At 36.4% G+C, this 26,627-nt stretch overlaps 1 protein-coding gene across 2 annotated transcripts; it reads left to right on the top strand.

Moving 5' to 3' along the window:
- Window positions 1-60: 60 nt before the first annotated feature.
- MARCHF5 (membrane associated ring-CH-type finger 5) lies at window positions 61-26,316 on the top strand. 2 transcript variants are annotated; one of them, XM_085582571.1, is made up of 6 exons: window positions 61-352; window positions 15,020-15,222; window positions 19,136-19,236; window positions 22,411-22,594; window positions 22,766-22,932; window positions 24,104-26,316. In XM_085582571.1, exons 1-6 carry the CDS (start codon window positions 309-311, stop codon window positions 24,218-24,220), a joined length of 816 nt encoding a protein of 271 aa, XP_085438697.1. In that variant the 5' UTR covers window positions 61-308; the 3' UTR covers window positions 24,221-26,316. The 2 variants fall into 2 exon arrangements, with proteins under 2 accessions (XP_085438697.1, XP_021392153.1); XM_021536478.4 differs by having other exon boundaries at window positions 19,106-19,236.
- Window positions 26,317-26,627: the final 311 nt, after the last annotated feature.

Below are 26,627 nucleotides of genomic sequence, written 5' to 3'. Positions count from 1 at the left end.
CAGCTCCCGGCGGTCCCGGAGAGCCGGGCACGGGCTCTGCCCTGGGCGCAGGCGCGCTGCGGGGCCGGGCGGCGGTGACGGCGGCGCGGTAGCGCTCAGCGCTCGCCGCCTCTCCCCGCGGCGGCCCGGCCGCTCCGTCCTGCCCCGGCCACCGGCTTGCGCCGCGTCCCACCTGCTGAAGGAGGGGCCGTCCCGCGGAAGGGCGGATTTGCCGCCTTCCCGTTCGCTCCCCTTTGTCCGCCGCCGCACGCGTGACGCCTTTGTCAGGCTCCGGGCCCTCGGCTGGGCCCGCTCCTCCGCCCGGGGCCATGGCCGAGCAGACGGGCTTGGCGCTGCCGCAGACCATGGACAGGTACGGGGAGGGAGCGTTCGGGCTGGGCCTGTGAGCCCCCGCGCGGGGTTGGGGGCCGGTGTCGCGGTTTCGTGTTTTGCCTTGGTGTGCGGACAGAAGTTGTGCGAGGTACCGCGGGCAGCTGAGGGGCTCGGAGGGATCGTGCCGCGGCCCTCAGGGGGTGCGGGTGTGCCTGGGCCGGGCCGGGCTCTGGGGCAGCCGGGGGCTGCAGTCCCTGTCCCTGGGTCTAGGGGAGCGCACTGACGTGCACGAACAGTGAGGCACGGAAAGATGACCTAAGCTTAGCCGGCCTTGTGTGTTTTGTTGCTGGTTTTATGATCTGAATAAAGCCTACAATTGCTTTCTGGTGCGTTCTTAAAAATTACAACCTTAGAAGTATCATTACTTAAGCATCTTTCCTCGTCTATTATTACTAACTTGTAAATTCTGTTTATTATATTTGTTTTCTCTAAATACTTTTATTTGAATATGTAGCACTTTCACCCTGTTCCACTTAGCACTTCAGATTTTGACTCATCCAGGAAGCCCTTGCAAGCTATTCCTACAAACAATTGCAGGAGTTGTAATAGCCTGGTATCTCAGAAGGTGGGGATCCAGAAACAGCCAGGCTTCTGTTGATGAATCTGTCAAATTTTCATCATAAGGAATCAAAAAGAACCCTGGTGGTTTTGTCCTTTCCAGGTTGCTTTTAAGGGAAGAGTATTTAATGAAATACAGGTGATGGAACTACAAACTATGGGAGGCAGGGATAGAACTTATTCATCCTGGAAGGTGGGAATGAGATGTTCTTGTTTGATATAGAAAGAGGATAAAAGTGATCTGGGGAGGGAAAGTTTACTTCTAGAAAAACTGAAAAAGTAAGAGATGACAAAAGGATGATTTATGTTATAAAAGTATTGCTGAATCAACTCCTCTTAAACTAAAAAAAAAAACAAACAAACAAACAAAAAACAACAACAACAAACTTTTATCTACATCCTGAATTCTGTAGTCCAGTAATACATATTTAGAATTCTAGGAAACCATAATGTTTTGAGTGGAAGCCCTGATGCCCGTGGCTATTGTATCACACTCTGAAGTCCTAGTTCACCCTATTGGGAAGTGGCTGTGAGGTTATGTTTATAATCATTGTTGTGACCCACTGTTAAATTAAACAGTTAATAATAATAAAAAAAAAAAAAAAAGAAAAAAAAAGAAAAAAAAAAAAAGAAAAAAAAAAAAGAGGAAATTAGTTACCTGGTTGCCAAACCAGTTTACTGCTCTTCAGTTGTTACCTGTAATAGAGATGTGGGCTTTGATGTACATTTAATATTCTGTATCCTTTCAAGTTTGTGAAATTATAATTTGTGTCTCTGGCTCATTTCAAAGACTTTTTTTTTGTATACTTGGAGTAGCTTGATATGTAAAACAATTGGACAGCGTCTCTGATTTCCTTAATATCAGGGACAGCAGGGAAAGAATTTGGAGTACCTAAGTAGCATAAAAGGAAGTATGAAGAGAGGCTGGAGCTTTCATATAAGAATTCCTTTGGCTCATTATAGGAAACTTTAGAAACAGGAGAGTCACAAGGGATGAATGTAGTAGTAAGAAGGAACCAAGTATTTAAGATTTTAATTTCGTTCAGAGTGTATAACAACATCAATAGAAGGATTTTGGACTAACCAAGACCTCAAAATGCAGTTGATGTAAATAATTTTTCTGCTTTATATTGGGTTTATGGAGCAGGGTTACATTTGAATAAAGAGATTTTTATGCATCTGATGTTTCTGAAGATTGTACATAACTGTTGTTGTGTTGTTGGTAGTGATGATCAAGATAAGCCTTCAGCATTTCATCCTAATGGACATACCCCATGGTTAAATTATCTGTGTCTATCTTGGGATTATGAGGAATAGAAATACTTCTTCTGCCCTGTTATCTTTTTTGCTCGTGACAGATATTTGTTTTCCTCAGTAAGAAAAAAGATGCAAAATCTTTAATTGCTAATGATTATAGCTAAACACAAAGTGCATACTTCAAAATAAAATACAGGCCTTTTAGTGATGATGACTTTCATTTGGATTCTAATAGTTAAGGAGGGGAAAAAGAAGGGTTTTCTTCTGTTTCCAGTACCTAGATCACCTCTGAGAGTGGTGACATGCTGTTGTATCAGGAATCAGGTGTTGCAGTAGATCTGAGTGCATGCACTGCTTTGTGAACAAGGGTCAGACCTCCCAGAGCAAGTTCTTTAACTCTGTGCTTGTGAGAGGGAACAGCTGGATTCTTCTCTTGACTCTTAGATTCTGTACCTGTATGTAAGAACTTATATAACAGGTTTATTTCCTTAATAAAGTTGGATTTCTCCAGTGCAAGGACTGACTTGATAGCATCATCACATTGTTGCCTGGGATTCATCTTTCTTTGATGTGTTTTGTGCTCCACCCTTTATTTGCCTGCATAATTTCAGTCTAGGAAGCAATCCATGGATTTATAAGAAAGAAGGTAAATAGTTGTTAAGATGTAAGGAGTCTGTTACTCAAAATTTCAAACTAAGGATTTTATACTTACCGGAAGGATTCATTGTAACATAAATACAAGAAGCATGAGTGTGAAGTGACACTACATTGTGGATTGTCTCATCTGCAGCATTTAGGAAACTAATCCATATGATTGACATCATCTTTATTAGCCTCAAAATCAGAATTTCCATCCCTCTTGTAATTTTTTTCTCTTCTCTTTCATGTCCAGATAACAGTTCCAGATAATAATTCTTAAGATACTGTTCCTTTTCTGCAAGCAGAAATCTCTTTTTACTCTATGGCGAAACCCCATATTTCTGGAGTAATGTGTACACTTTTAAGGCATGTATTAGTAATCTGGCTAAATTGTGAGATTTTATTATTTCATTATTTTAATGCCTTTGTTCTTGTTAGTTTACTGCATAAATTACAGAATTTAAGTAATCTTCAATAAAACTTGAAATTATGTGCCAATTGGGTTTTTATGTTCTGTTAATGTGAGCTGTAATGCTGAAATGTACTCATATTTTTAAGCTTTATTTTCTTGACTTCAGTTGAATTACGTGTGGATTACTCTTACAGCTGATTATGCCAAGGCTTCAGAATTCTGGGGTTCTGTTTTTAAAAGCATATCCTGTGCTAGTGATTTGTGGTATTTCATATACTATGCAAATTAAAGACAACTGCTCCCTTCTTTCCATATATTTGCCACCATGGTCAGAACATGGTCACCATTGCTTTCTGTTACCTCAGTCTTTAGAGATGTCAGTCAACATTTGATGGATAATCTTTTGAATGCTTGTCCAGGTACATGCTGAAGAATCAACATAGTGATAATTTTAGCATGGTTTCGTTTTTGAATTAGCATTCATAATTTTCTGCCTGGGTAGTAGTTGCTCAGTTGTGGTCAGTATTCTTGTTAAAAACTAGAGTAAGATGATGTGACTTTAAGTCTCTACCCTTGCCTTTTCCCGTTGAAAGGAGACAAGAGAGCCGAAATTGCTGGTAGACTTTAAAAGCAATTAAACAATAAATTGTAGCTTGCTTAAGAAATTACTTTTACTATCAAGAGATGAGTATTGTTGCAATTAAATTTTCTGTTTTCCATATCATTGATTTATTGAAAAAATGCTAGCAATTGTAGTTGAAAAATTGCAAAATGGAGTTGGATTTTCTATTTCAGTTTTTTGAACTGTCATCTGATCCCATAGTAATTTTATTTTTTTTTCCCAAGAAAAAAGTGCAGGCACCGGTTTAGTTTTTTTTCCACAATTAACTGTTGATACTTTAGTAAGCTAATACACAGTTTTGGATTAAGACCCTAATGCTACAGCCTCAACAGTGTGATTAGTGCAGCGTGGTCCTTGATTAAAGGTGTTTATTCTGAACGTCTCAGACTTGTACTGTATGTTGTGCTCTCTCTCACTGATGGAAGCTACACACAAGTAATTCTTTGTAGGAGTGGAGTTCACCCAGATAAGATATGCAGAGTAATAAGCAACATAAAACACAATACAGGATTTATGTATTACCTTTATTTTTCACAGAATGTCATCTCTGCAGTTACTCAGTCTGTTTGTTCTACTTGTACTGATTAAGCATGTCTCTCTTCCTTGTCCTACCTCAGGTAATTATTTTCTTTCTTCACAACAGAGTTCAACTCTTTGGAGAGAGGTCTTCTTAACTTTTGGTCAAAGTCTGTCAGTGTCTGGAAGTACCCGGCTTTCTATTCTTCCTTGAGAGTAGGTTATTCATGCTCAGAAGGAAAGGGTATGTGAGAGCGGAGAATGGACTATGCTGGGTTAATCTCTACCAAGGAAAGAAGGGGTTTGTTTTTCCCTGTCCTTAGTCCAACTATTTGAAAGTTGATGTTGATACAGGATGGAAAAAGCAAAATCACACATCTTGGAGAGTGGGTTTTAAGAAAGAAAGCTTGAAACATTAATAGCTTTATAATAGCTTGGCTTTCTCATTGCTCCTTCATCCCAGGTACATCCCTTAGTATTTTGCTTCACTTTATCGTGAAGGTTCTATGTAGGTTGACTTCTTCCTGTGTCTTACCAGTAAAGATGATTAGTGGAGTCTTAGTGCAGACCTGTACACTGCCTTTTGCCCATGTGAAATATTGCAAGTGTCAGCGTGCTATTTATAAACTATCTTAACCTTTTGACTGTTGTCTAATATATTTATTTTTTCTGTCTTTGATGTTTGCTTTCATATGCTTAGGAACAAATGTACGTGTTTCAGTTGCTGCTTAACAATTAACTTCTACCTGCAGACAGTAGGTAATTATTCTTCTGATTCAAGTGTGAAGAAACTCCTGAGAAACAACTTACAAGTTTTTTGTACTCAAACTATTGGCATCCCATGTATTATGAAGGCACTCAGATAATATTTTCATTTGTTGCATTCCCTTTTTCTAAAAAGGCTGTACAAACTCCTGTTTATTATCTCTTCCATATAGAAGTGTTCAGACTCTGTAATAGTGCTTAAAGCTTTAATGGTTTCCTTTGCCATAGTGTCTAAGTGCCCACTGAAGTGGAAACTTCTGACAGTTTATGCAAATGTATTGAATAAATATATGTATAATACTTTACAGACAAATATCAAAAAGGTTAAGGTTTCAATTTTGGAACAACTTTTTAAAGTAATATTTAAAGTGGTAATAAATATGCCAGCTGTTACGGTCTTTGTGCATTGCACAAAGGGTGGAAAATTCCTCATGTGAAAATAAGTGCTTTCTAATGAACATTTGTGTTTTCCTCTGAGTAGCAGAATGGACCAAGTACTAGATTTTTATAGGATGTAAATACCTACCTTTATCAAAAGAATGTGTGACTTGTTCGTGCTTTTACCCTGGCATTTGTCATTTACCCCAAGTAGCAAGTTCATTGCCAGTGCAAAAGAATAAGAGGACTCAGTCTGGAGCGGTTAAGGCAAACTGCTTCTGGCTGATGTTTCTAAACAAAACTGTTGAGATTACATAAGCTGGTGACACGGCTGGAGCACATGACTTACTAGAAAAAGCTAGAGGGAGCTAAGCCTGCCTGAAGAAAGGATGGTTTGGGAGGTCTGATAACCTTCTTCATATCAAGAAGGTTGTTCAGAAGACTGACTGTGAAGGTTCCTGGCAGGATGATGAGAATCATCTGTAAATTTGAATAGAGAAGTTTTCAGCACGTGAGGATGGGAATGATGCGGTTGAGCTTGGGAACAAGTTGCCCAGTGCAGATGTGGATCAGCCCATGGGGCTTTTCAGGACCCAGCTGGAGAACACTCTGCTGTCTGGTCTGAATTTGGTGTTGTTTCTATCTTGGGCAGGAGGTCTGACAAGATCTCCTGTGGCCCCTTCTGAGCTGTAATTCTGTGATACCAAGTCTAGATGCAATCCCAGTTTAAGGGAACACAGCCCTGTATCATTTGCACTGCATAACTTAAACATACTATGCTGGAGGTACACCTTCTAGCAAACCTGCACTTGGTCTTTTTTAGCACCAGCTCTGAAATTTGTACCTAAAAGTTAACTTTCTCTCTAGTTGGACTGGAAATTTGCTTTTTTCACTTAAGAATTTTTGCTCCTGTCATATTAATGCTAATATGAATGATTTTTCTCAAAAATTCCTAAAACTGAATGCAAGTGCTTATGCTCAGGATTTTTGTGTCAGCGATTCTGGGGGAAGGATTAGACACTTCCTGCCTAAGACTACTGTAGGATAAAAAAACTTACAATCAAAATGTCCATTTCTAAATGCTACTTAAAAATATTGCACTGAAGTTGTATTAAATCAGGGGCTAGCTGTTCATTTGTTTCTAAGTTAACATAAAAATTAAACTGGCCTGCTGTATAATAGTTTTCCCTATAACAAGTAAATACTAGTTGATTTAAGGGCTAACCAGGGAATCCTTGTATGTGCTTTTACTTGGAAACAGCTTTCACAGAAGGATAAGTGCTGTTAATGTTTCTAGGTTTTCAGGTGATTGCTTATGGAAAGTATGGACTGTTTAGAGTTCTCTGTTTAGTTTATGTATCTCTGCCTCTTTCCTCCTATGACTATGCAGCTCTTCTTCAATGTGTACATAGTAAAAGAAATTGCTAAAACAGTGGGAAGATGGTAAATAAAAGAGTTGTCATGGACAAGAGGGGCTGGCATTCAGTGGTATTTTTTTTTAAGCCATGTTGATATAATTATTTCTTCACATTCTAGAAAAAAGACAATACCCTATATTTTAAACCTGTAATGTGGTCATTATGTACCTTCCAGATCTCTTCTCATTTGTTTCTTCTAAGTGCCTCCTGGAATGTGAATATTTTTGTTTAGAAGTGGATTTTTTTTATTGGCCTAAAATGTGCCAACATTTAGTTAGCTTTCTGTGAGGGATGTAATTACAGAAGACCATGTGCAGGGTGCTTGTGACTGTTCTACTGGTGAGTCACGCAGTCAGTTCCACAGCTTGTCGAGGAGAGTTACTTAATGTTATCATCAGACACCTTGCAATTTTGTTGACATTTATTCAGACTAAAGACATTTCCAAATTTTCAATGTCTGCCACATTTGATAAGTGGTTTTTGTTCTTTTGTGGTCCTTTTTGTTGCCCAAGAATTTATCTTGTGGGCATTTAAAATTTTTTGGTAATTTTTAGGTCAGAAATTGTTCCTTTTTTATTATTAGGATTATATAAGATGACTGACTTAAGTATGGCTTTTTGGTTTGTTCTGTTATACTGTAAATTTTCCATGAAAAAATAGAAATTGTAAACTGAGAATAACTTGAGTAATAGTATCTGTCATAAACTCTTGAGTTTAAAGCAATTTGTTTGCTTTGGAGTCTTCTACTTTTTGCAGTTGGAGGACTATAGTTCCATTTTTTTTTTCCTTTTTTTTTTTTTTTGGAAGAACACAACAGGAAGACTGCTTATCCTGTATGGTCAGTTTAACCATGAAACTCTCTAGGAATACATTAAAAAAAAAAAAAATCAAACTTCTATTTCACAAGTACTTTCCTTAAAAATTGAATGTAAAGCAAGGAACCACATTTGGTTTCTGACAGATGTCTATGCTAATGTACTTGGTTTTGTAACTAAAGTTACTGTGCCTAAAGATTAATTTGTACATCTGCATTAACTGACACTGGGAAATGGCTGAAGGAGATGGAGCTCATGAGATACAGACTCAGTGAATAACTTTGTGTTTCTTATCACAGCAACAGCTTAATGTCAAGATGGTTACAGTTTTAGGCTGGTCAAACTTGACCTATTTTATATGTAGGGCATTCCTGATATTTGTAGCATCTGTCATCTACTCTGTGCATGGCACCACAAATTACCAGTATTGGTATTTTTCTGATGCAACTCCCTTCCCCTTTCCCCCAGTGCAAAATAGCATTGTTGTTTAATAGAAACTACATATCTTTGTCTTCATTTTGTGTCTGGTCATCTTAGAGGTAATTAATAAGTAATTAAGATGCTTAAAGTCACATTCAAGGAAGTAACTTTAAATAGCCTCTAATGCGTAATTTCCTTGTTGCTTCACATCTCTCCTGTGTTTGGGATTATTGACAGATTTGTCAAACAAGGCAAGAGAAAATGTTTTCCCTGTATCATATCATATGCTATCTGCAATATAAAAAAAAAATCCATTAAATTTTTAAAGCATTAACTTAATGCTATTAGAATTCTTGGCTGTTTGCTATATATGTACTTGACGATTGTTCAACTTTCTGTTCAAAGCATGTTTCTGTTTTGGAAGTAAATAGTTATGTGTATGTGGTTCTTTGTTTAGGTTTTGTTTGGTTGATTTTTCTTTTTCCACTTAGTTTTAGTCACTTTTGTTTTTCTTGCTAAGATGGTAAGAATCAGTGTTACCCACCCCCAGCAGGCACTCAGTAGCTTTTATTGTTAGCTGTAGGCCAAGCCACTAATATACATTAGTAAGAGTTCAGTTAGCAAAATGTATAATGTTTTAGTAATAAAGTGCTTATTGTATGACTAGTAGTTTTTCCTGATCTGTCCTTTGTACATGTCTAGAAGGGCCCTGTTCTCCCTCCCTCACTTAGAAAATAAAACAAATGTTTCTAACATCAAAATTCATTGCACATTTAAAGGCTGATAGCAAGGCCACTGAGCTTTGGTGATTTCTCAGCTTTTCCTTTTGAAAAAGAGTATGGCAATACTAAAGCCTTTAAGATAACTGAATTTTGAAGACTTAGTAAAAAGAACATGTCTGAATAACTTGTTGAAAAAGTTTAATTTATCCAGAATGAAATCTAATTTTTTACTGACAATCTAGATTTTGGCAAACTAGAGACCAAAACCTGGCAAGACAGCTAGAACTGAGGAGGGTTTCCTCATTCTAAGCTGGCTAGAAGCAAAGACCATAAAACAATAAGGCTGAATTTAAGCACAATAGGTGATGCCTGGCAGTCAAAGGTTTAATTTTATCCACAAGCTAGAAAGCAGCCAGCAGGATTCAGTGAACTGTCCTTTACTCATATCTCTGCTTTATGCAATGAACTCAATTGTAAAATATTTACCCTTGTTTTAAGCTGAAATGAAGGATATAACAAATCTTGAATTGAACTTCTGATAATCAGTATATCTTTCTGGTGCACTTTCTAGTTAATGATTCTATGGGGTTTAAATGTGTTTGTTTACTGAGTTTTAGTTATCCACATACTTTTTAATAAAAGCTTTTTAAAATCTAATTTATACGATGTCATCTTGAGGTTAGAGGAAGTCAGAACCTACATATAAACACCACTTCTGTATGTTCACACCAACATTAGCTTGATTTTCTGTACTTGAGCTGTTTCTATTGAAAGCTTTGCTTTTGTGGTAAATTGTAGTTACTGTTGTGTCTAGACTCTTAACAGTGTCTCCTTTACTCAGCTTTGCAGGCTGTCTTTGATGACTAGGCAGAGTAGAATGGGTTATAAGGTCATGACTTTCAGGACTTCCTCTGAGAATTTTAGACTTTGTTTCAAGGTGACAACATGTTTTCTAGCTGAGTGATACAGGCTGGCATATGGCTGCTATGCCATGCTGCCTTAAAAGCATCTGCTGAAGTCCCCAAGGAGCATCTAAGACTGCTATTTTTGCACGGATGTCTGTTCTTCACTCAGTGTATTTCCCTTGTGAGTTTTTCCTTTTAGGATAGTGTAAGGGTGTTTTGGATTGAAGATTGAAGTATTTTCTACTGTGTTTGTTGGCCAGGAAAATATTGGGGAAAGAGCAATGTTCCATCCAGCAAGGAGGTTCATCTCTTCTGGCACTTCATCTCCTCTGTGAAGCATGACATAAGCTAACATTTCTCAGGTTAATGGTATTCCTTTGTAGCCTTTATCAGGGGCTGGTAGGCTAGGCTTGCATTCTCTCTAGAGCAGGCAGTGTCCCTCTAGCACAAGATCCTATTGCTGCTGGTTTTTCACACACAGGGAAAGAAAATGCTTAGTGGTAACATTTGCAATGAGGTGTTTCTTTTGCTTTTTGAGAGAACAGTTTACTGTTCCCCTACTAAAATTCCAGCCAACTCCAAAGCAGCCTAATGCTACTAGATAACTCTATTTTTCTGACATCCTAGTCTTCCAACTTGAACATGAGCTTGTAGTACTTAGAGTGATCTAAGTTGTCTAGATTCATCTTTGATGATAAACAGTGATAAGCTTTACACTAAACTTGCCAGATGGCAAGTTTAGTGTAAAGCTTATCGCTATTCATCATCAAAGATATTTTATCTGTCAACATAGACTATGCATAAAAAGTTGTTAATAGAAGCTCATGAAAAATCGCCTCTTCCAAGCAGCAGACTTATGGGTCATCATTTAGAACAGTGCCTTTTTATGGCTAGTTATTGGAACTCTTTCAGTCATTTGTTTCAAGGTACCTTTTCACTCCTCACTGGTTCTCTGTGCTGTTGTTCCTATCAGTTATGTTTCAGCCTTTTCACTTTCTTCTCTTTGGATGTGAAATTCAATTGCAATAAGCTGCTCAGACACCTTGTGCTTAGCAGGACAAGCATGCTTTACTCTTGCCAGATATCAGCAAATTCCTGCCACTTTAGGAAAAAGAGCTTTATGATGTGAGAGAAATGCAGAAAATTTCTTGTTTTATGAAGGAATTGTAATGAGAGGAAAAATGTGTTTCTAGCTCATGATTCCAGAGCATGTCATGCATGTTCAAATTTGCATTTCCCACGGTAAGACTCAGGTCTAAAAGTCAAGTAGAGCTTTCTTTTCTGAGAAGTTTTCTGATTTTGCTAACCAGTCATATTTGTATGGCACTGAATATGAGGGGAAAAATTCTAAGATGTTCCCATTCCCATTTCAGTACTGAATATTTGAAACCAGATCATAAAACAGCTGTGCTGTCCCAGTCTAGCAAGTGTTTATCCATTAAGTGTTGTGGATACAAGGATATCTGCTGGGCTTGTGTTACTTTGAAAGTTTTTACAAACTTTTTACTTGTGTGTATAGAGAATCAACATACTGCTTTTAAAATACTTTTTTGTATTGCTTTACACAGTCATGCCTGATTGAAAACAAAACTGTTTCATTATGGATTCAGCTTTCACAAATTGAGTCAGATTTTATTTAAATAACATGAATTAGATACTGTCTTCCCTCCCATCTAAGACTGGTTTTGGAAAAAAGTAACCTTTAGAAGGGGTATAGCTTACTAAAAAGGAGAGCAGTCTAGATATGTCTGATACTGGAGGTCTTAGGGATGTGTTGGAGCTGTAGCTCCAGCCAGGCAGCAGAGAGGAGGCTCCTTACTGGTAAGAAACTTGTGTTTTGGAGGAACCTGGTTTTAGGCAGGCCTTGGCTTTCTAGCCATGTAACATTTGGAGTATAGGATCTCTAATCTTCAATACAACTTTCTCCCCATCTGCTTTGCTCTTAACACAGGCAGTGCCTTGAAAAGAGTGTGTCTTCTCTAGAGAAAGAATAGATGCAAAAAATGCTTTATTCTTAGAGTCAGAATAGAATTTTTGAGACTGGAAAGCTTCTTCTGCTGGGGAGCTGAATCTAAAAGACATTTGCAACCTTATATTCAGAGCTGCAGTAGTGATATTGGTCTGGAGTTTTGTATGTTTTGTTTTGATTTTTTTTTTTTTTTTTGGAGCCAAGGAAGTGTGGAAAAATACATTAGTGTTATTGATTTGGCTATGTAGAAAGTCATCAAGGAAAAAGGTTCGAGTTTCTATCAGAAACAATGCTTTGTTCCACCTTTTCAGCCCTTTCTATTTCAGGTTATCTGAGTAGCAGCCTGATTCAGTGGTAAGAATCAAGGTCATATTTTATTCAGTACAAGAAAATGGAAAATCTGGCAAGAGCCTAGATACCTGTTTTGAAATGGCTTTATTTAGTCCTTACTGCTACAGCTGCTGTCAATGGAAAGAGATAAGGCTGATGACAGTATACAGAGAATTTACTTTTCATTATTCATCACTTGCTAAAGGTTTAAGTCTGTGAAGGATTTTGTTATTAATTTAATAGGTCTTTCAGGTTTTCAGGTATGATTGGCTGGCAAGAAATTGGATGAAGCAATTAAAGAAAAGATGCAATTTTTTTTTACTTACTAACCTCGACAGAGAACTTGAGAACAGAATTTAATCTATAACCATTGTCATGGACAAATTCACTAGTTAAAATTGCAGTGTAGCAAGATTATGCTTATGCTTAAATCTGTCATTATTTGAATAAACTCTAGACTTGTATTTTGTGATGGTATCCTCAGACCTAACTAGCTCTGTTGTGAAGCCTTTACTTTATAAATAAAAATCTGAATTACAAATTTAGAGCAGTTGTAGGCTTAAATAGGATGTGAAATGAATGAGTGAATGTTTACCTGTAAGGTAGAAAGAACCTTCTGAAGAGGAACAATTATCTGTAGTGTTGTATAGTATTATTTGTTCTTACAGTAAATTTGTGGATTCTTAGTGTAAATAAAAATTAATGAACAATGCCAGAACTTGTATTCCGTAAGAACTTGATATTGAGTGCAAGGAATCAAAATGCCAGCCATGCTTTCTAATCCTTACAAATCTTAGTTGTGGTCTCAGCTTTTTCATCTAGATCCTTACTAACTTGTGGCTTGTCTGTCTTTGCTCCTCCTGCTTAGGAAGGTTAATGTGTTCTTTCATTTGGGACTGCAGTAGGTGCACGTTGGGAGCATCAAGGCAAAAAGAAGGGTGGTGTTACAGGAGTGAATAGCATGACAGTTTTGATAAAAACCAGTGTGGGGAAGGACAGAAAAAAGACAAGTCAGGCTTTGATTTTACCTTCCCATTAAGATGAATGGAAGAAACTTCAATTCTGATTGCAGATGTCAGTCATCAACTGAAAAGCTTGAGTTTTAGACCACCACAGTTTAAATTTACATCTGTACCTACTATAATGTGTTCTGTACTTACCACTGGACATGTGGACATTACAGGTTCATTTTATGGATTGTTCAATATTAATTATTATTAAACTGGAATCTGAATCTCAAATTGTATTCCCTTTTACAAATATGCTAGTAATAAATTGCTACATGTTGCCTTCTGCTCTGACACACTTGCAACTTTTTCAGCATACTACTACTACTGTAGATATTAAAAAGATTTAGTGCTTTAAAGAATGTCTAGCAAGTACTTTATCAGAACAGTAATTTCTATTAAAAAAGCATGGGTATTCTTCTGTAAAGGAACACTTTCAATTTACAAATAGAATACTACCCAAAATAGTGAGGTCTTAAAAGCAAAGCTGTTGGACAACACTATTTTTCATTTCTTGAAGTTGGAGCCTGACAAAATTAAATTTCCCATTGCAGATTCCCCCTTCTTTTTCCTCGAAGAAAAGTTAAACAAAAGGAAAAGTGAGAGGAAAAAGCATAATGAACCACTGTAACATCCTGGCATAGAATCCACAATCATTATTCTCAAATAATAAAATTATTTTGTTTGCGAGCATCAAAGCATTTCTCAGTTTCTTCTTCCTCAGTTACTGTCTGTTACTTTTTGCACATAAGAAACCTTTTAGTGTTTTGTCTTAATGATGTTACCCAAGTTGTTAAGTGAACAAAACTTCATCATCAAAATTGTGATGTTAAACTTCAGTTCGGTCGCAGTGTCTAATTAGTTTGTGTCTTGGTAGTTAAATTATAGGGAGGCTGTTGCTGTGCTCCTTTATAAGGGTATAATTATGATTGTAGTGGCTTGCATAAAATATATATTTTTTAAATCAAACCATTATAAATATATATATATATGTATTTATAGTAATATTCTTATATTGATAGACTCTGGTTTATTATATAAATTTAAATATCTTCATTATGGGAATTAGAAAATTGTTTCACATTAAAAATTACTGGCTGAACATATCTGATATTTTCCTAGTTTAGATCCGTATTTTGCTTTCTTTTATAAGTTGGCCAAAAATCTGGCCTAATCATCAGACCAGATATCTGTGAGTTCCTGGTTCTGTGCTCCCTTCAGATGAGGTTGTATAGACTGTCTTGTGTTTTCTCCTTACAGAATTAATGTGTTTGAATTTTCATGTCCACATAATTGTCCAAAGCAGAAATTTCCTCCTCTATTAGTCCAACAGTATTCTTGAAGTAATTTGTAATTTAATTTATATTATACAAAGTCAACTTGTTTGAACTAAACACTTCATCTTTTCAAAGAGACAAAATGAATTTTATATAATTGCTTAGAGTTTTTTTGTGATATATTGTATCATTTGTGTTGTTTTACCATTTAAGTGGATTTGACTTTGTTTCCACAGTAACAGACTGCAGTATTGATTTTATATTTTTAAAATGAAAAAACTTACCAAAATGTTGTAGAAGCAGATGATAAAACATTAAAAAATATGGATTTTCCATATGTTGAATTATTCAAAGATTGGACTATAGTCTCAATGCTTTTTAATCATAAATTATCTAAAAGTTTAATTAATAATTCAGAAGGTGGAAAGCAGTTGTTTAGCTATCTGAAAAATTATGTTTATTATGTTGATTTTATAGCAAAACTGGGGTACAAAATACTTACACTTCTGGTGATTAAGAGTGAAATAATAACCATCATCTCCTCTAGGTGCACATTTTCTTAAGCTGTATGCTTTCACATGTGAATGTTTATTTTATAGCAGAAAATATCTTTTTTTTTCCCTTCCTGTGATTACAGAAGCTGCTGGGTTTGTTTTGCTACCGATGAGGATGATCGGACAGCAGAGTGGGTGAGACCCTGCAGGTGCAGGGGCTCCACCAAATGGGTGCATCAGACTTGTCTGCAGCGCTGGGTGGATGAAAAGCAAAGAGGAAACAGTACTGCTAGAGTTGCTTGTCCTCAGTGCAATGCAGAATATTTAATAGTATTTCCAAAACTAGGTAAGATGCAGATAATGTAAATTGTTGCTTATCTATTTGTTCTTGCTTTCTTTGTTTTTTTCCTTTCTTGTGCTTGGATCACCACCTCTGTTGGAAACTTGTCTATTCTCTTTTCCAGGCAGAAAGAAATAACTTTATATTCTGCTTGCATCCTATTTGGTAGCTTAGTTAAATAGCTTTAAAAATTTTGGATGTATTCCACTTAGGTATATAGATAAATCTTGCCATTGACCTGTAATTATTTCCTGGCTAATGGGATTATTTTTCTTGTTGAGCAGAATGTGACTTCTTTCAGCAGTTGCCACACAGCACATAAACACATACTTTTTTTGACTCAGCTTGCAGAGACACTTACCAGAGGAAATCCAGATGAGAATTTCCTAAGCAGCACATGGTATTACTGGAAAAACATACTTTCACTTTGATCAGGAGGTGTTTCTGAGGCAATATTGCCCTATAATCAAGAGGCAGAATATTTATGATTGCTGGGTATGGCTCTAGCTCTGTTTGTCAAGGTGAAAAAAAAAGTTGGACCTTAGCAAAATAAGTTGGTAAGGTCTTCCAGTCTCTTACTTGAGTAGCCAAGTAGGATAATGCACAGTATGTTGCATGTATTTAAATTAGCAGTGCTTGCTGTTATTTTTGCCCTTGCTTGCCCATGTGTTCTATGGGATATATTAAGCCCATATATAAATCAAGGAAATGAAATGTTGCCATGGAAACTTAAATTTTGTTTAAAAGTAAAACTGCTTGTTATAGAAATGGTGATGTAGCAATTGAGTGCAGGCATTTAGAGGATTTTAAAGAAGATTTTTTTAAAGCATCTTATTTCTGTAATAATAGAGCTGAAAATAACTCACTGTCAGTCCTTTGGGACAGGACCTCTTATTCGCTTAAGGGCTGACGAAATTAAGGTGTTAGGGGAATTTTGAGTGATGACATTTACTTCCATGATAGAACACTGAGTAAGAGGAAAGAAAAGATACACAACAGTACTGCATTGTTGATATAAAAAAAGACATAAACCAGTATGAAACTTACTGCAAATTATTTGTATAACAACCACAATTTGGCTTCGCTGAATAAGGTAACTCTCCATCATAAAGAAGGTATCAAATGATTGCATTTAGCATTGGCTTTGAGCAGAAAACTGGGTTTTCATCTGGACACCGAATGCACCACAAAACTTGACACTGTTTGAAATTCTTGTTTGTATCTTGACTGATGAAACTGTAATGTGAGATGCATTTGCATTTTATTTTGACAATGGTGAAAAGGGGTAGCAACTATAATTTGGACAGGATACATTAACATAACAGGCATTTTAATTTGTTCCTGCAATTCATGGCATACTATATTTGAAAGCTTAGATTCTAACATTCCTGGATTCTGAAGCTGGTCTAAAATTCTTTCATGAGGTTGTTCAGCTCTTGCATGCAAGTGAGACTCCCTTCATGTCTTTTGATATATTTTTCCTAATAATACCATCTTTTTCCATTTTTAAAGATAAGGGCATAAAAGTTCAGACTTGTACAAGTGTGCACAAGACATCAGTAGTAGAGCAGGGAAATTAATCTGGGTCCATGGAACATCAGTTATGACCTTGAAGTGCCTTAAACAAGTGAGCCAGCCTTGCCCTTTTGTAACTCCTTCTAGTAACCCAAAGCTGTTATAGCACAATTCAGCTACAAGTCAATCAAGGTCACACCAGGCAGAGTAAGGACAGTAAGAACTTTCCAAGAAGCCTTGCTAGTGGCCCTATTTCTTCTGCAGCAGGTGTCTTTTGAAGACAGTATTAGTCATACCCTTCCCTGAGCCATCACAGTTCAGAAACTTACTTAAAGACTTCCCTAATGTACTGCTGGAAACTTTTTTCTAAAAATTCTGTGAAAGGATACCCCCAACACAAATTTTCATTTATGATTATAGTTTAGAAGTAATATCAACTTGAGGAGACATCAGTGGATATAAGTAACAGTGGGTGTTTTTTATATATTTACTAGTTCAAAACAACCTCTCATGAAATATCTCAAAATCATAATTCTATTTTAGATTTGATAGTGCCGATCAGTTCTGGTGATTACTTGTAATTATGTTCCTGTGAGCTGTTTTCTGCTCTTTTGAGAGCTTTCATTAAATAGAAAAATCTTGTTACCACTTTGAAAGTAACAAAAGTATCTCTTAGATAATTACCTCAGTTTAATAAAAAGGAAACAGTTTGGCAGAAAAAGCTCTTTAAAGCATGATATATTTTTCAAAATGAAAGATATTTTTGTTTCATATTTCCTTCTTTAATTTGGGTATCAGTTATATTTATTTTCCTGTTTCTTGCTCAGTACCACCTTAAAAAGCAAAAACAGTTTTGTCCTCCTTTCTCACTACTTCCTTCTTAAGAGCTAATTAAAAGATTTTTTCAACAATTTTTTTCTAGTATTTTCTCAAGATTCAATACCTGATTCTCTAGCCAGGTTTCTCTTAATGATTAGTTTCAGTAGGTGAAATTTATTAGTACTTGTTTTATAAGGCAACCTTCATTTGAATCTCCTGTGTTCAAACATAAGTTTTCAAAATGGAACAACCAATTTTTTCAGTGACTCTGGGAAACAGTCAAGGTGTGTAAACTACTGTGCATTTAGTACTTGCAGTTATGACCTTGTTGGTACTTCCAGCATACTGATAGACTTCCCCGCACCTTCTTAAGTGTGCTCTGGAAAGTCAAACACAACTGTTAAGAGTTGAACTGGATGTTCCTGTTGCTTTTTTTCCACCAGCTGACTTGAGCTGAGTAGAACTGGGGCTTTTGAAATCATTCACAATAGAGCTATTCTCTAGAAAAATAAGAACTAACTAAGTCATGAAACAGGAGTCACAATTTTGTCACTGTGGGTAAACTTTGAGAGACATGGAGGATTAGTTACTTGAGGAATGCCTGTAGGCTGGTTTTGAGAATTGTCACTGATTTTTGGTTGGAAAAAGTAGGAGGGAGCTCACAGGAACTGTTCATGCATATGAGCTGTGGGAGGACAGTCTGTATATAGAATTTGTTGACAAATACAAAAGTAATGCAGATTATGGTGATGGTGGTTTTCACTTTCAGTGAAAGTGAACATACATTTCAGTGTTCTGGCTTTTGCTTCACTCCTGCTCTTGCAGTCCCTCAAAGAAAAGATGCAGGCATTGCCCTTGTTTCCCTCACCAGAGGTAGTCAGGGTATTTATGTATTGTCTTGCCCTGTGTAAGTCTGGAAAGTGCAGTTGTACATAGACAGAATAATGAACCTATTCATGTGTTGTTGTCAAAGGCACTGAATAACCTGAATAGGAGTGTTTTTTCCTCCAGTGTTTTGAGAGGTGATCCTTTACAAATACTGAATGCAGCTGCTTCCAGTGGAAGGAGTCTTTTGTATTAACTGTGCTACTTTTTACTACATAGCAGGATAGTTTAGTGACAGAATTTTCAGGTGAAGCTGTCAAAGATAAGGACATGAAGTACATTATAACAAATCGGTATTTTTCCTTAGAAAACTAAAATATCTAACAAATAAAAAAGGCACTAAGCCTAAAGTGGTTTCTACAAAAGAACAATTCTTACTCAACACAAAGGAAGCTAATCGGTGGGTAAATTAATGCTTTAAGCAGTGTATCAATCTCCTGGAAAGATTATGTGGTAAATGAAATGGTAGGTAGGCAGAAGTTACAAGTTTAGCTTAATAGCTTTTTAATTATATATTCTCAGTTAAACAGCACGTGTGGTATGTCAGACTTGTACTTTGCCTCGTTTGTTCTTTCTTACTGGTGATAGATGCTGACTTTTCTACAGTATGCTTTTATCCGTGTGTATCTATATATATCTATCTTGAAACCTTACTTTTCCTTTATCATAGGTCCAGTTGTTTACGTTTTGGATCTTGCAGATCGCCTGATCTCAAAGGCATGTCCCTTTGCTGCAGCTGGTATCATGGTGGGCTCTATATACTGGACAGCCGTTACGTACGGAGCGGTGACTGTCATGCAGGTACACACATCTTCCCTCTTCCTGCCAGCTCTGAAAGCAAGAGTCAGTTCAGACTCCTCTTTCATTGGCTTCAAACATGCTGAGCTGCTTTCAGTGTAGTTACCAGTGAATTGAAGATGGTTTTTCACGTTTAGTTGGTCATAGTTTATAACTGCAAGTATGCCTGTTCAGGCATGGTTCAGTCTGCAGCTAACAAAATCCACTACTGCTCTAGCTGGCTGCCCTGTGTATGGCAGACTGGTGAACCCAATTTGTTCTCATGGGAAAAGTGCCATTACCACCTAGCTACCAATAATGAGTAACTCTTCAGTAAAGACATGAGATTTAATCTTTTCTTTTACGTAGAGAAAAGCTTTGCTAGTAATATTCAAAGGGTTGAAACTGAAACATGGCAAATTATTTTCTGGATAATGTGATTTTAAAAAAAATTGTATAAAGGAAAATACATGCCCTAAATGATGCAATTCATTCATAAACAAGAAATGCAAAACACTGCAGATTAATGTTCTAATTACTTCAGACTGTATAATTAGTTGAAAGGGGAAAAATAGTTTTCCTCCTTCTGTTCTTATGAACTTGCTGTTAAATAGAAAAGTAATATTGACAGGTGGTACACTATTAACTATGGAAAGACTTGTTCATGGCAATTCTAGTTCAACCACAAGACCAGAGTTTTCAGAGATTGTACAGTCAGAAGCACTTTTGTTACCCTTGTAGTTGTTGAGTCCTATATTGAGTCTATAACCTGTGTTTTGCCTGAAACCATAAAAGCATTTCTGATGCTAATTCAGCTGTAGATAGAATTAACAAACCAGTGTGTTAATAAATACACCTCTGCACAGTTCTATTTTTAAATATAAAACATGGTTATTCTCTCATAAGTCATTTGGGTCTAGTTCTTGGGATGTGTGGTACTGCCCTGCACTTCTGCAGGTCACTCCCTGTCAAGATGGTGTGCTGTTTTGGTTCAGTTTCTGTGTGAGCTGTGTCATCTGAAAGCAGAAATGGAGCCCAAATGAGTGGTTGCAGTTTCCCTGTACCAATGTGGCTGAGGGTAGGGCAGCTGCATAGGTGATGTGTAATGGCTTTCAGTGCCACCTGCATTCCAGCGGATGATTCTGTATTACAGAGTGGTACACTTAAGTATTTTTTCATTGGATATTTTGTTCTTGTGGCTCCAAGAGGAGCATTACAACCATGTGTAATACTACAACAAAACTTTGGAAATGCACCAGTCCTTTTCTCCTTGCTCACTGCTACACTGAGCTCTTTTTCTGTAGGAAATTGTGACCTTTTTAGCCACCCTAGAACTCCAAATGGAAAAATAAATGCTTTATTCTGAAGTCGTTTTGCTTTTAAAGTGAGGCTCTGTCTAAACATTAGTTTAGGCAGCTGGTCAAATGCCACGTATGAAGAATTGGCTATTTTCATGATTTAGTGTTTTGATTGTATGGATGGCATGCTGGGCAAGACAATAATTTAGTTTTGCTTGTCAGGGAGGAGATTGAGCAGGCAGTAGAAGAGAAACTGTTCCACCACTTTTGCCACCCCAGCTTTGCTAGGTTTAATGCAGTTTTTCTCCTGATGCATTTCAGACTCCTTTCCTTTAGTTGAAGGGCCAGAGAGAAGCACAGAAGCTATTTTTGGACTTCAGGCGCAGAAAAATAAATACAGAATTGACATTGTGGTAGCTAAGTCAGTAACAAGTCAGATGGAGTTACTGAAAGCAGAGAAATACAGTAATCTAAAGCAGAGAGAGACAAGATACTGAGGTATTTTTTTATGGGCAATGTCTATAAGGAGAAAAAGGATAGTGTCAGACTTCACAGCTTGAGTAGAAGATACTGAAGAAGCTGGAAGACAAATGCTGAATGTTTTTTCAGGAATAATCTTTTGGCAGCAACAATATTGGTTATGCCTATTTTTAGAGGCTGTGGTATAGAACATAACTTCCTGTTCTAGAGGTGTAACATGGAATGCTTTTCAGAGCAAGGCAAAAATGTTTGAAGGTACTGTGGTACATTACTATAGCTTCTTCTCTGTGTCCTACCTATTCCAGAAGTACTGTTTTAGTTATTTTCCTTTTTTAAAATTTTGCTGTTGTTTTATGTTCTTACCTCCTAATTCTAATTCTTGTGCAATTGAAGACCTGGTAGGTTATTGTACTTGTGGGGAAAACAAGAAGTCAATGAAAGCACATCAGAAAATACAGTGCCTGACAAACATAATTATTATTTTAGTGTTTTTAGTCCTCCCATATTCTTACAGAAAAAGTAATGAAAGAGCCTGTTCTTCCTGGAAGCAATTCAAGGACTGTATTAGCATTTATACTGCTTAAATTGTGACAAATTCAGAGGATATCTACCACTCTAAGATAATTTTTTATCCTCAGTTCTATTAGATTTATTTAAAATTAAAACATACTTTTTAGAAAACATAAGGCACCATTCTGTTACCGTTTTAACATGTGCATTTTATAAATGGAAAAATCTGATTTATATTTTTGGATATCAGAAGAAAAGTGTAGACACAACAGTATTAATGATCCTTTAAAATCCTTGAACTAACTACATTTGAAAATAAGGTACATGTGAAGATATGTTGCTATTTCCACTACAGTTGAAAATAATGTTCATCTTCCTGCATTGTCCAGAGAAACAATAGCTAAATACTGTGATCTCTGTTATGTAAGGTATTCCTAAAAACCATAAAATTTTGAGAGAAACGTCCTGAGGTATCTGCTATCAATTTATCCTTTGAACAGTAGTATCTGATCAGTTTCTGAGTGAAGAATTAATTGTTGTAAAACTGTAAATTCTTAAATGCATTTTGGAAAGCCTGCTGTATTATTAGTGTTTCAGATGTTTAGGCTTTTATTTACACAGAAACACATGAAACCTTTCTTGAGATGGTAGGGAATTCTGTTACAGCTCTCTGCAAGATTAGTGATCTGCAAAATAGGGCTGGTAGCTCACCTGCATAATGCTCCATAAGCAAACAAGGATACAAAGAGAAAACAGTAAATTAGAAAAGAGAGTGTTCTTTTTTCTTTAACTTAAAACATGTGGGCAGCTTCAAACAAACTCAGCTTTTAAGTTACATTTTTGTTCATTTGTACATTGTAACATCGATGTGGCCTTTGTTTTGTTCCTCAACTATATGCATATTTTCTAGGTTGTGGGTCACAAAGAAGGTCTTGATGTGATGGAGAGAGCTGATCCTTTGTTCCTTTTGATTGGCCTTCCCACTATCCCAGTCATGCTAATACTGGGCAAGATGATCCGCTGGGAGGACTATGTGCTCAGACTGTGGCGCAAATACTCTAATAAGCTACAAATTTTGAACAGCATATTTCCAGGTAATGTGATTACATTTAAAAGGAAATGCCAAGAGAAGAGACATAGTTCTCAAAAAGTAGTTGGGCTATAGATTCATAGTGGAGTGGGCAGTGGGCAGTAATGTACTTTCTGTGTTCTTTTTTGAGGCAGTGGCTGTGTAACCTTTTCTTCCCCCATTCTAATCCCTTTAGGCATTGGATGTCCTGTTCCTCGTATCCCAGCAGAGGCCAACCCTTTGGCAGATCACGTTTCTGCCACGCGTATTCTGTGTGGAGCTCTAGTCTTCCCTACTATTGCCACAATAGTTGGCAAGCTGATGTTCAGCAGTGTTAACTCAAATTTACAAAGGACAATCTTGGTAAGATTCAATACTCTTTGTTTCATAAATTATTTTAATACAGGAATATGAAGTGTTGTGAAGGAGGGAGGCAAAGGAAAAAGGAACATAAATTGATCCAGTATTTTAAGAGCAGCATTTGATTAAAGGAAGAGGTTTTTTTTAAGGTTGCCTGTCTTAACAGTGGACAAACATCATGTGTGTGAAAGACTGTCTTTATGACTTTCATGACAAGTTCATGACAAGGATGAAAGTTTTATGTGGCACTATAGTAGGCAGGCCTTAGCAGTAATTAAGGCTGACAATGAAGATGAGGAGCCAGCATCTTCTAAGAGCAGTTTTTGTAAGGGAAGACTGGGGTTTATATTATAAACCTTTCAAAATTAGCTTTTGTTTACTGATTTTGAGAGAAACCCTTCGTTTCTTATTTTAATAAGGAGGGGAAAATTAACTCTCCATATAATTCAAATGGAGAGGGTATGAATGACAATCTCTTCCTTTGTGAATAACCTCTCTGGTTACAGACTTTCAAGGACAAGTACACTGAGTTTGGTAATATGGAATCCCTGCTTATCTGAATATCACCATAGCCCATTTTCAATTCCTGCATGTTTATGCATCCCTCTTTTATACAGAACAAACGGTGATACTGCAAATGTTCATGCAGACTAAAAGCTTCTTGGTGTCTCATTTTGAAGACTTGAGATAAACATATTGTAAAGCTTTCTAGGGGGAAAAATAGTTTGTTTTACAAAAATAGATTTTATTTTACTCCACTTTTGGCAAGTGCCATTTTTCACAGTCTAGTTATAGAATGGTTATCAGTGTACTATTCCTTGTGCCTTGTATAGTATACATTCAGAGAAGGGAGGAAAGTAGATACATATCTGCATTTTCTTTGTTCTTTAAATAAGATTTCGATTTTTAAAATTTAGAATACTGGTGAGACTTCCAAGGAAATAAAAGTTTCTATAGTTTCAATCTGTAATCCCTTTAACTAATGTTTGCCTCTGTAATAGTGCATTGTGACAGAAAACTCTGAGATACTCATTTGGATCTGTATTCATTAGTTAATCTTTAGAAGAAAATGCCATATGTTTAGAAAACAAATCTCTGACTGGAAATTTTTAAGAACATTTGCAGTGATATGGCACTGTACTGTGCAGGTTTTCAAAATATCTTTTTATTTCAGGGTGGAATTGCTTTTGTTGCTATAAAAGGAGCTTTTAAGGTTTACTTCAAGCAGCAGCAATATTTGCGCCAAGCTCACCGCAAAATTTTAAATTATCCTGAACAAGAAGGAGCGTAAGGCTGTAACCTCCAGATGTCACAGAGTCTCACCTAACAGGTTTCCATGTTGTATTGGTTCCATTGTTATTGCACAGTAGTGGAAAATTGTGATAAGTTGCTGCTCCTCTATTTTTTTTCTTTAAATACAATAAAGCACTGTCTTGTGGCAGGGTAAATCCTTTCAGCAACCACTGAACCTGAGAATGTGATTTAGCTTTCATTATTTTTTGGGTATTTCTGTTGGGCAATAGGCTTTTGAATTATTTTCTTTAAGCCAATATACTGAATGGAAAAAAAAATCAACTACAGAATATTTTAAGTGTAGTTAGGTAAGTTATATCCAAATGCCTTTTCTATAGGTATTTTCATACCACACTGTCATTCAGTTTAGCATTTCACACAGTGAAGGGAGATTGTTTTACAAGGGGAATGTGAGTCATTACCAAGGAGAAATAATTTTCCTTGGGTTTTTCTGGTATCAAATGGGGAGTGTGAAGTACCCAAATGACAGAAAAAGCAGAAGATGATCACTCCCTACAGGACTTGTATGTCAGCTTTAACCACCTAAATATTAGGTGTTAAAATCAGCATGGCTTTCAGGTAACTTTTATTACTGGTAATTTTCAGTGTCCTGTTGTATCTTCTGCAGTGCCTAGTGTCATTTTCTCATGGCTCTACTGGTTTGTAACTGGTGCTGGATAGCATTTTTTCCTCCACAGTAAAATAATTACAAGGGGGAAATAAATTTCAGTTGCTTATTTTGTAGTTAAGTATTAGAGACTTGTTTAGTTTCCATATTCCTTTATGTTGTGTAAATACCCACAGAAATCCTGTGAGAAAGCAGCATTGAACACTAAAGCTCCATTTGAACTGCCAGAGCAGGGCATCCCCTGAAACATCCAGACCTGAGTGTGTAACTCAGCTGTGCTCAGGACTAGGCTCCATGCCCTAGTGGAAGTGCTGGCTGCAAGGGGCTGACACTACACTTTGGGTACCTGAGCTGAGCATCCTGCCAGCAGGGCACTTGGCTTAAGGTAACTTGGCTCCATTTTGTAAAACACTAAGGATAAATCTTAAATGTGTAATGAAGTTTATTTAGACAGTAAGCTTTACTGTTCCCATATGTCTAAAGTAGTCAGCTGAAGGAGACATTAGCACTTCCATTATTTGATGTATTCCTAAACCTAATTTCAACAGAAATTGACTGTTCTGTGAAGTTAAATTCTGACAAACATAATATGGCCATTGCATATTCATACCAGACCTAATCTGGATTTCATATTTGAAGTTCTTTCTTAAGAACAATTTCTTTGTTTTTCTCCCAAGTTTTTTCTTGTTTATATTAGTATGTCAAATGCATGAAGAATAGCTTAAAAAATCTTTGAGTGGAATTATTCATAAGTAAATATTTCTTCTCAACAGAAATTAAGTAAATGCAGAATGGACTTCCTATTTGACTGCAATAATGTATGTTAGGAGAAATTCAAAGTAAGGTACCTTTTCTATAGTACATTTATCTTAATTACCAAGATGTAATATTTTAAAACTGTACAGAATTGTATATAAAGGCCAATTAGTATTAAAAATCTATACAGGTGTTAAAAATTATACACTCAATCAATATCAAATACTTTTGATGCTCTTGCTGTAATGGAAGAATTATATAACATTGTAAGTCTGCTGATTATATTTGTCTTAGTGGGCTCACTTTTATATAAAACCTAAACTGAGTAGCAGCCTCTGAAAGTTGCTACACTCTGTAAGATACTCTTGAAACAATATAATATGTATTTCTTACAGAATTCCTCGTTTCAAGAAAACAGCTTTTCAGTGGTCTTCACTGTATATATTTCCAAACAATTTATTACTGTTTTTTAAAGTCTCTTGGAGAAAATTGAATGATGCTAATTAGTGGGTTTGAAACTTGTTTAATGGGAAAGCTCATTGTCTTCTTTGGAAGTTAAAGATATTGTAAAAATACAACTATAAAATACTGTATGGACTGTAAGATTATTTCACATGAGTGGTTAAAGGTCATTACTCTGTAAATCTTGTTTTTAAGTATTGAAAATTGTAGTTACGTTGAATTAGGTTGAATAAATATTTTTTACACTCCTTAGTGTATTTTGTCAGTTGAACAAAAAGCCTGTAGCAGAACTTCTGAATGGAAACTGTGTTTTGTTTTAATGCATACCTGAAGATTTATATAATTCATTTTTAGTTGATGGACTAAAGAAATATCTTTGTGATAAAGAAAGAATTCCTTTAAGACTTAAATCTGACATCAGGTTTTTTTCCGTCTCTCTTGTGATGAATAAGTGATATAGGGGAATGTGTTTCCTAAACATTTAAAGCAAAAGAACTGTTGCAATATGGTCAACTTCCAGTAGCACAGAACTGTGGTTGGAAGTGACTACATATCTTTA

Source organism: Lonchura striata, chromosome 6 (genome assembly GCF_050655825.1).
Source record: "Lonchura striata isolate lonStrDom1 chromosome 6, ASM5065582v1, whole genome shotgun sequence".
Taxonomy (NCBI): Eukaryota; Metazoa; Chordata; class Aves; order Passeriformes; family Estrildidae; genus Lonchura; species Lonchura striata.
Note: the sequence above shows the minus strand (reverse complement) of the source record. Positions and strands in the feature narration are given on the sequence as shown.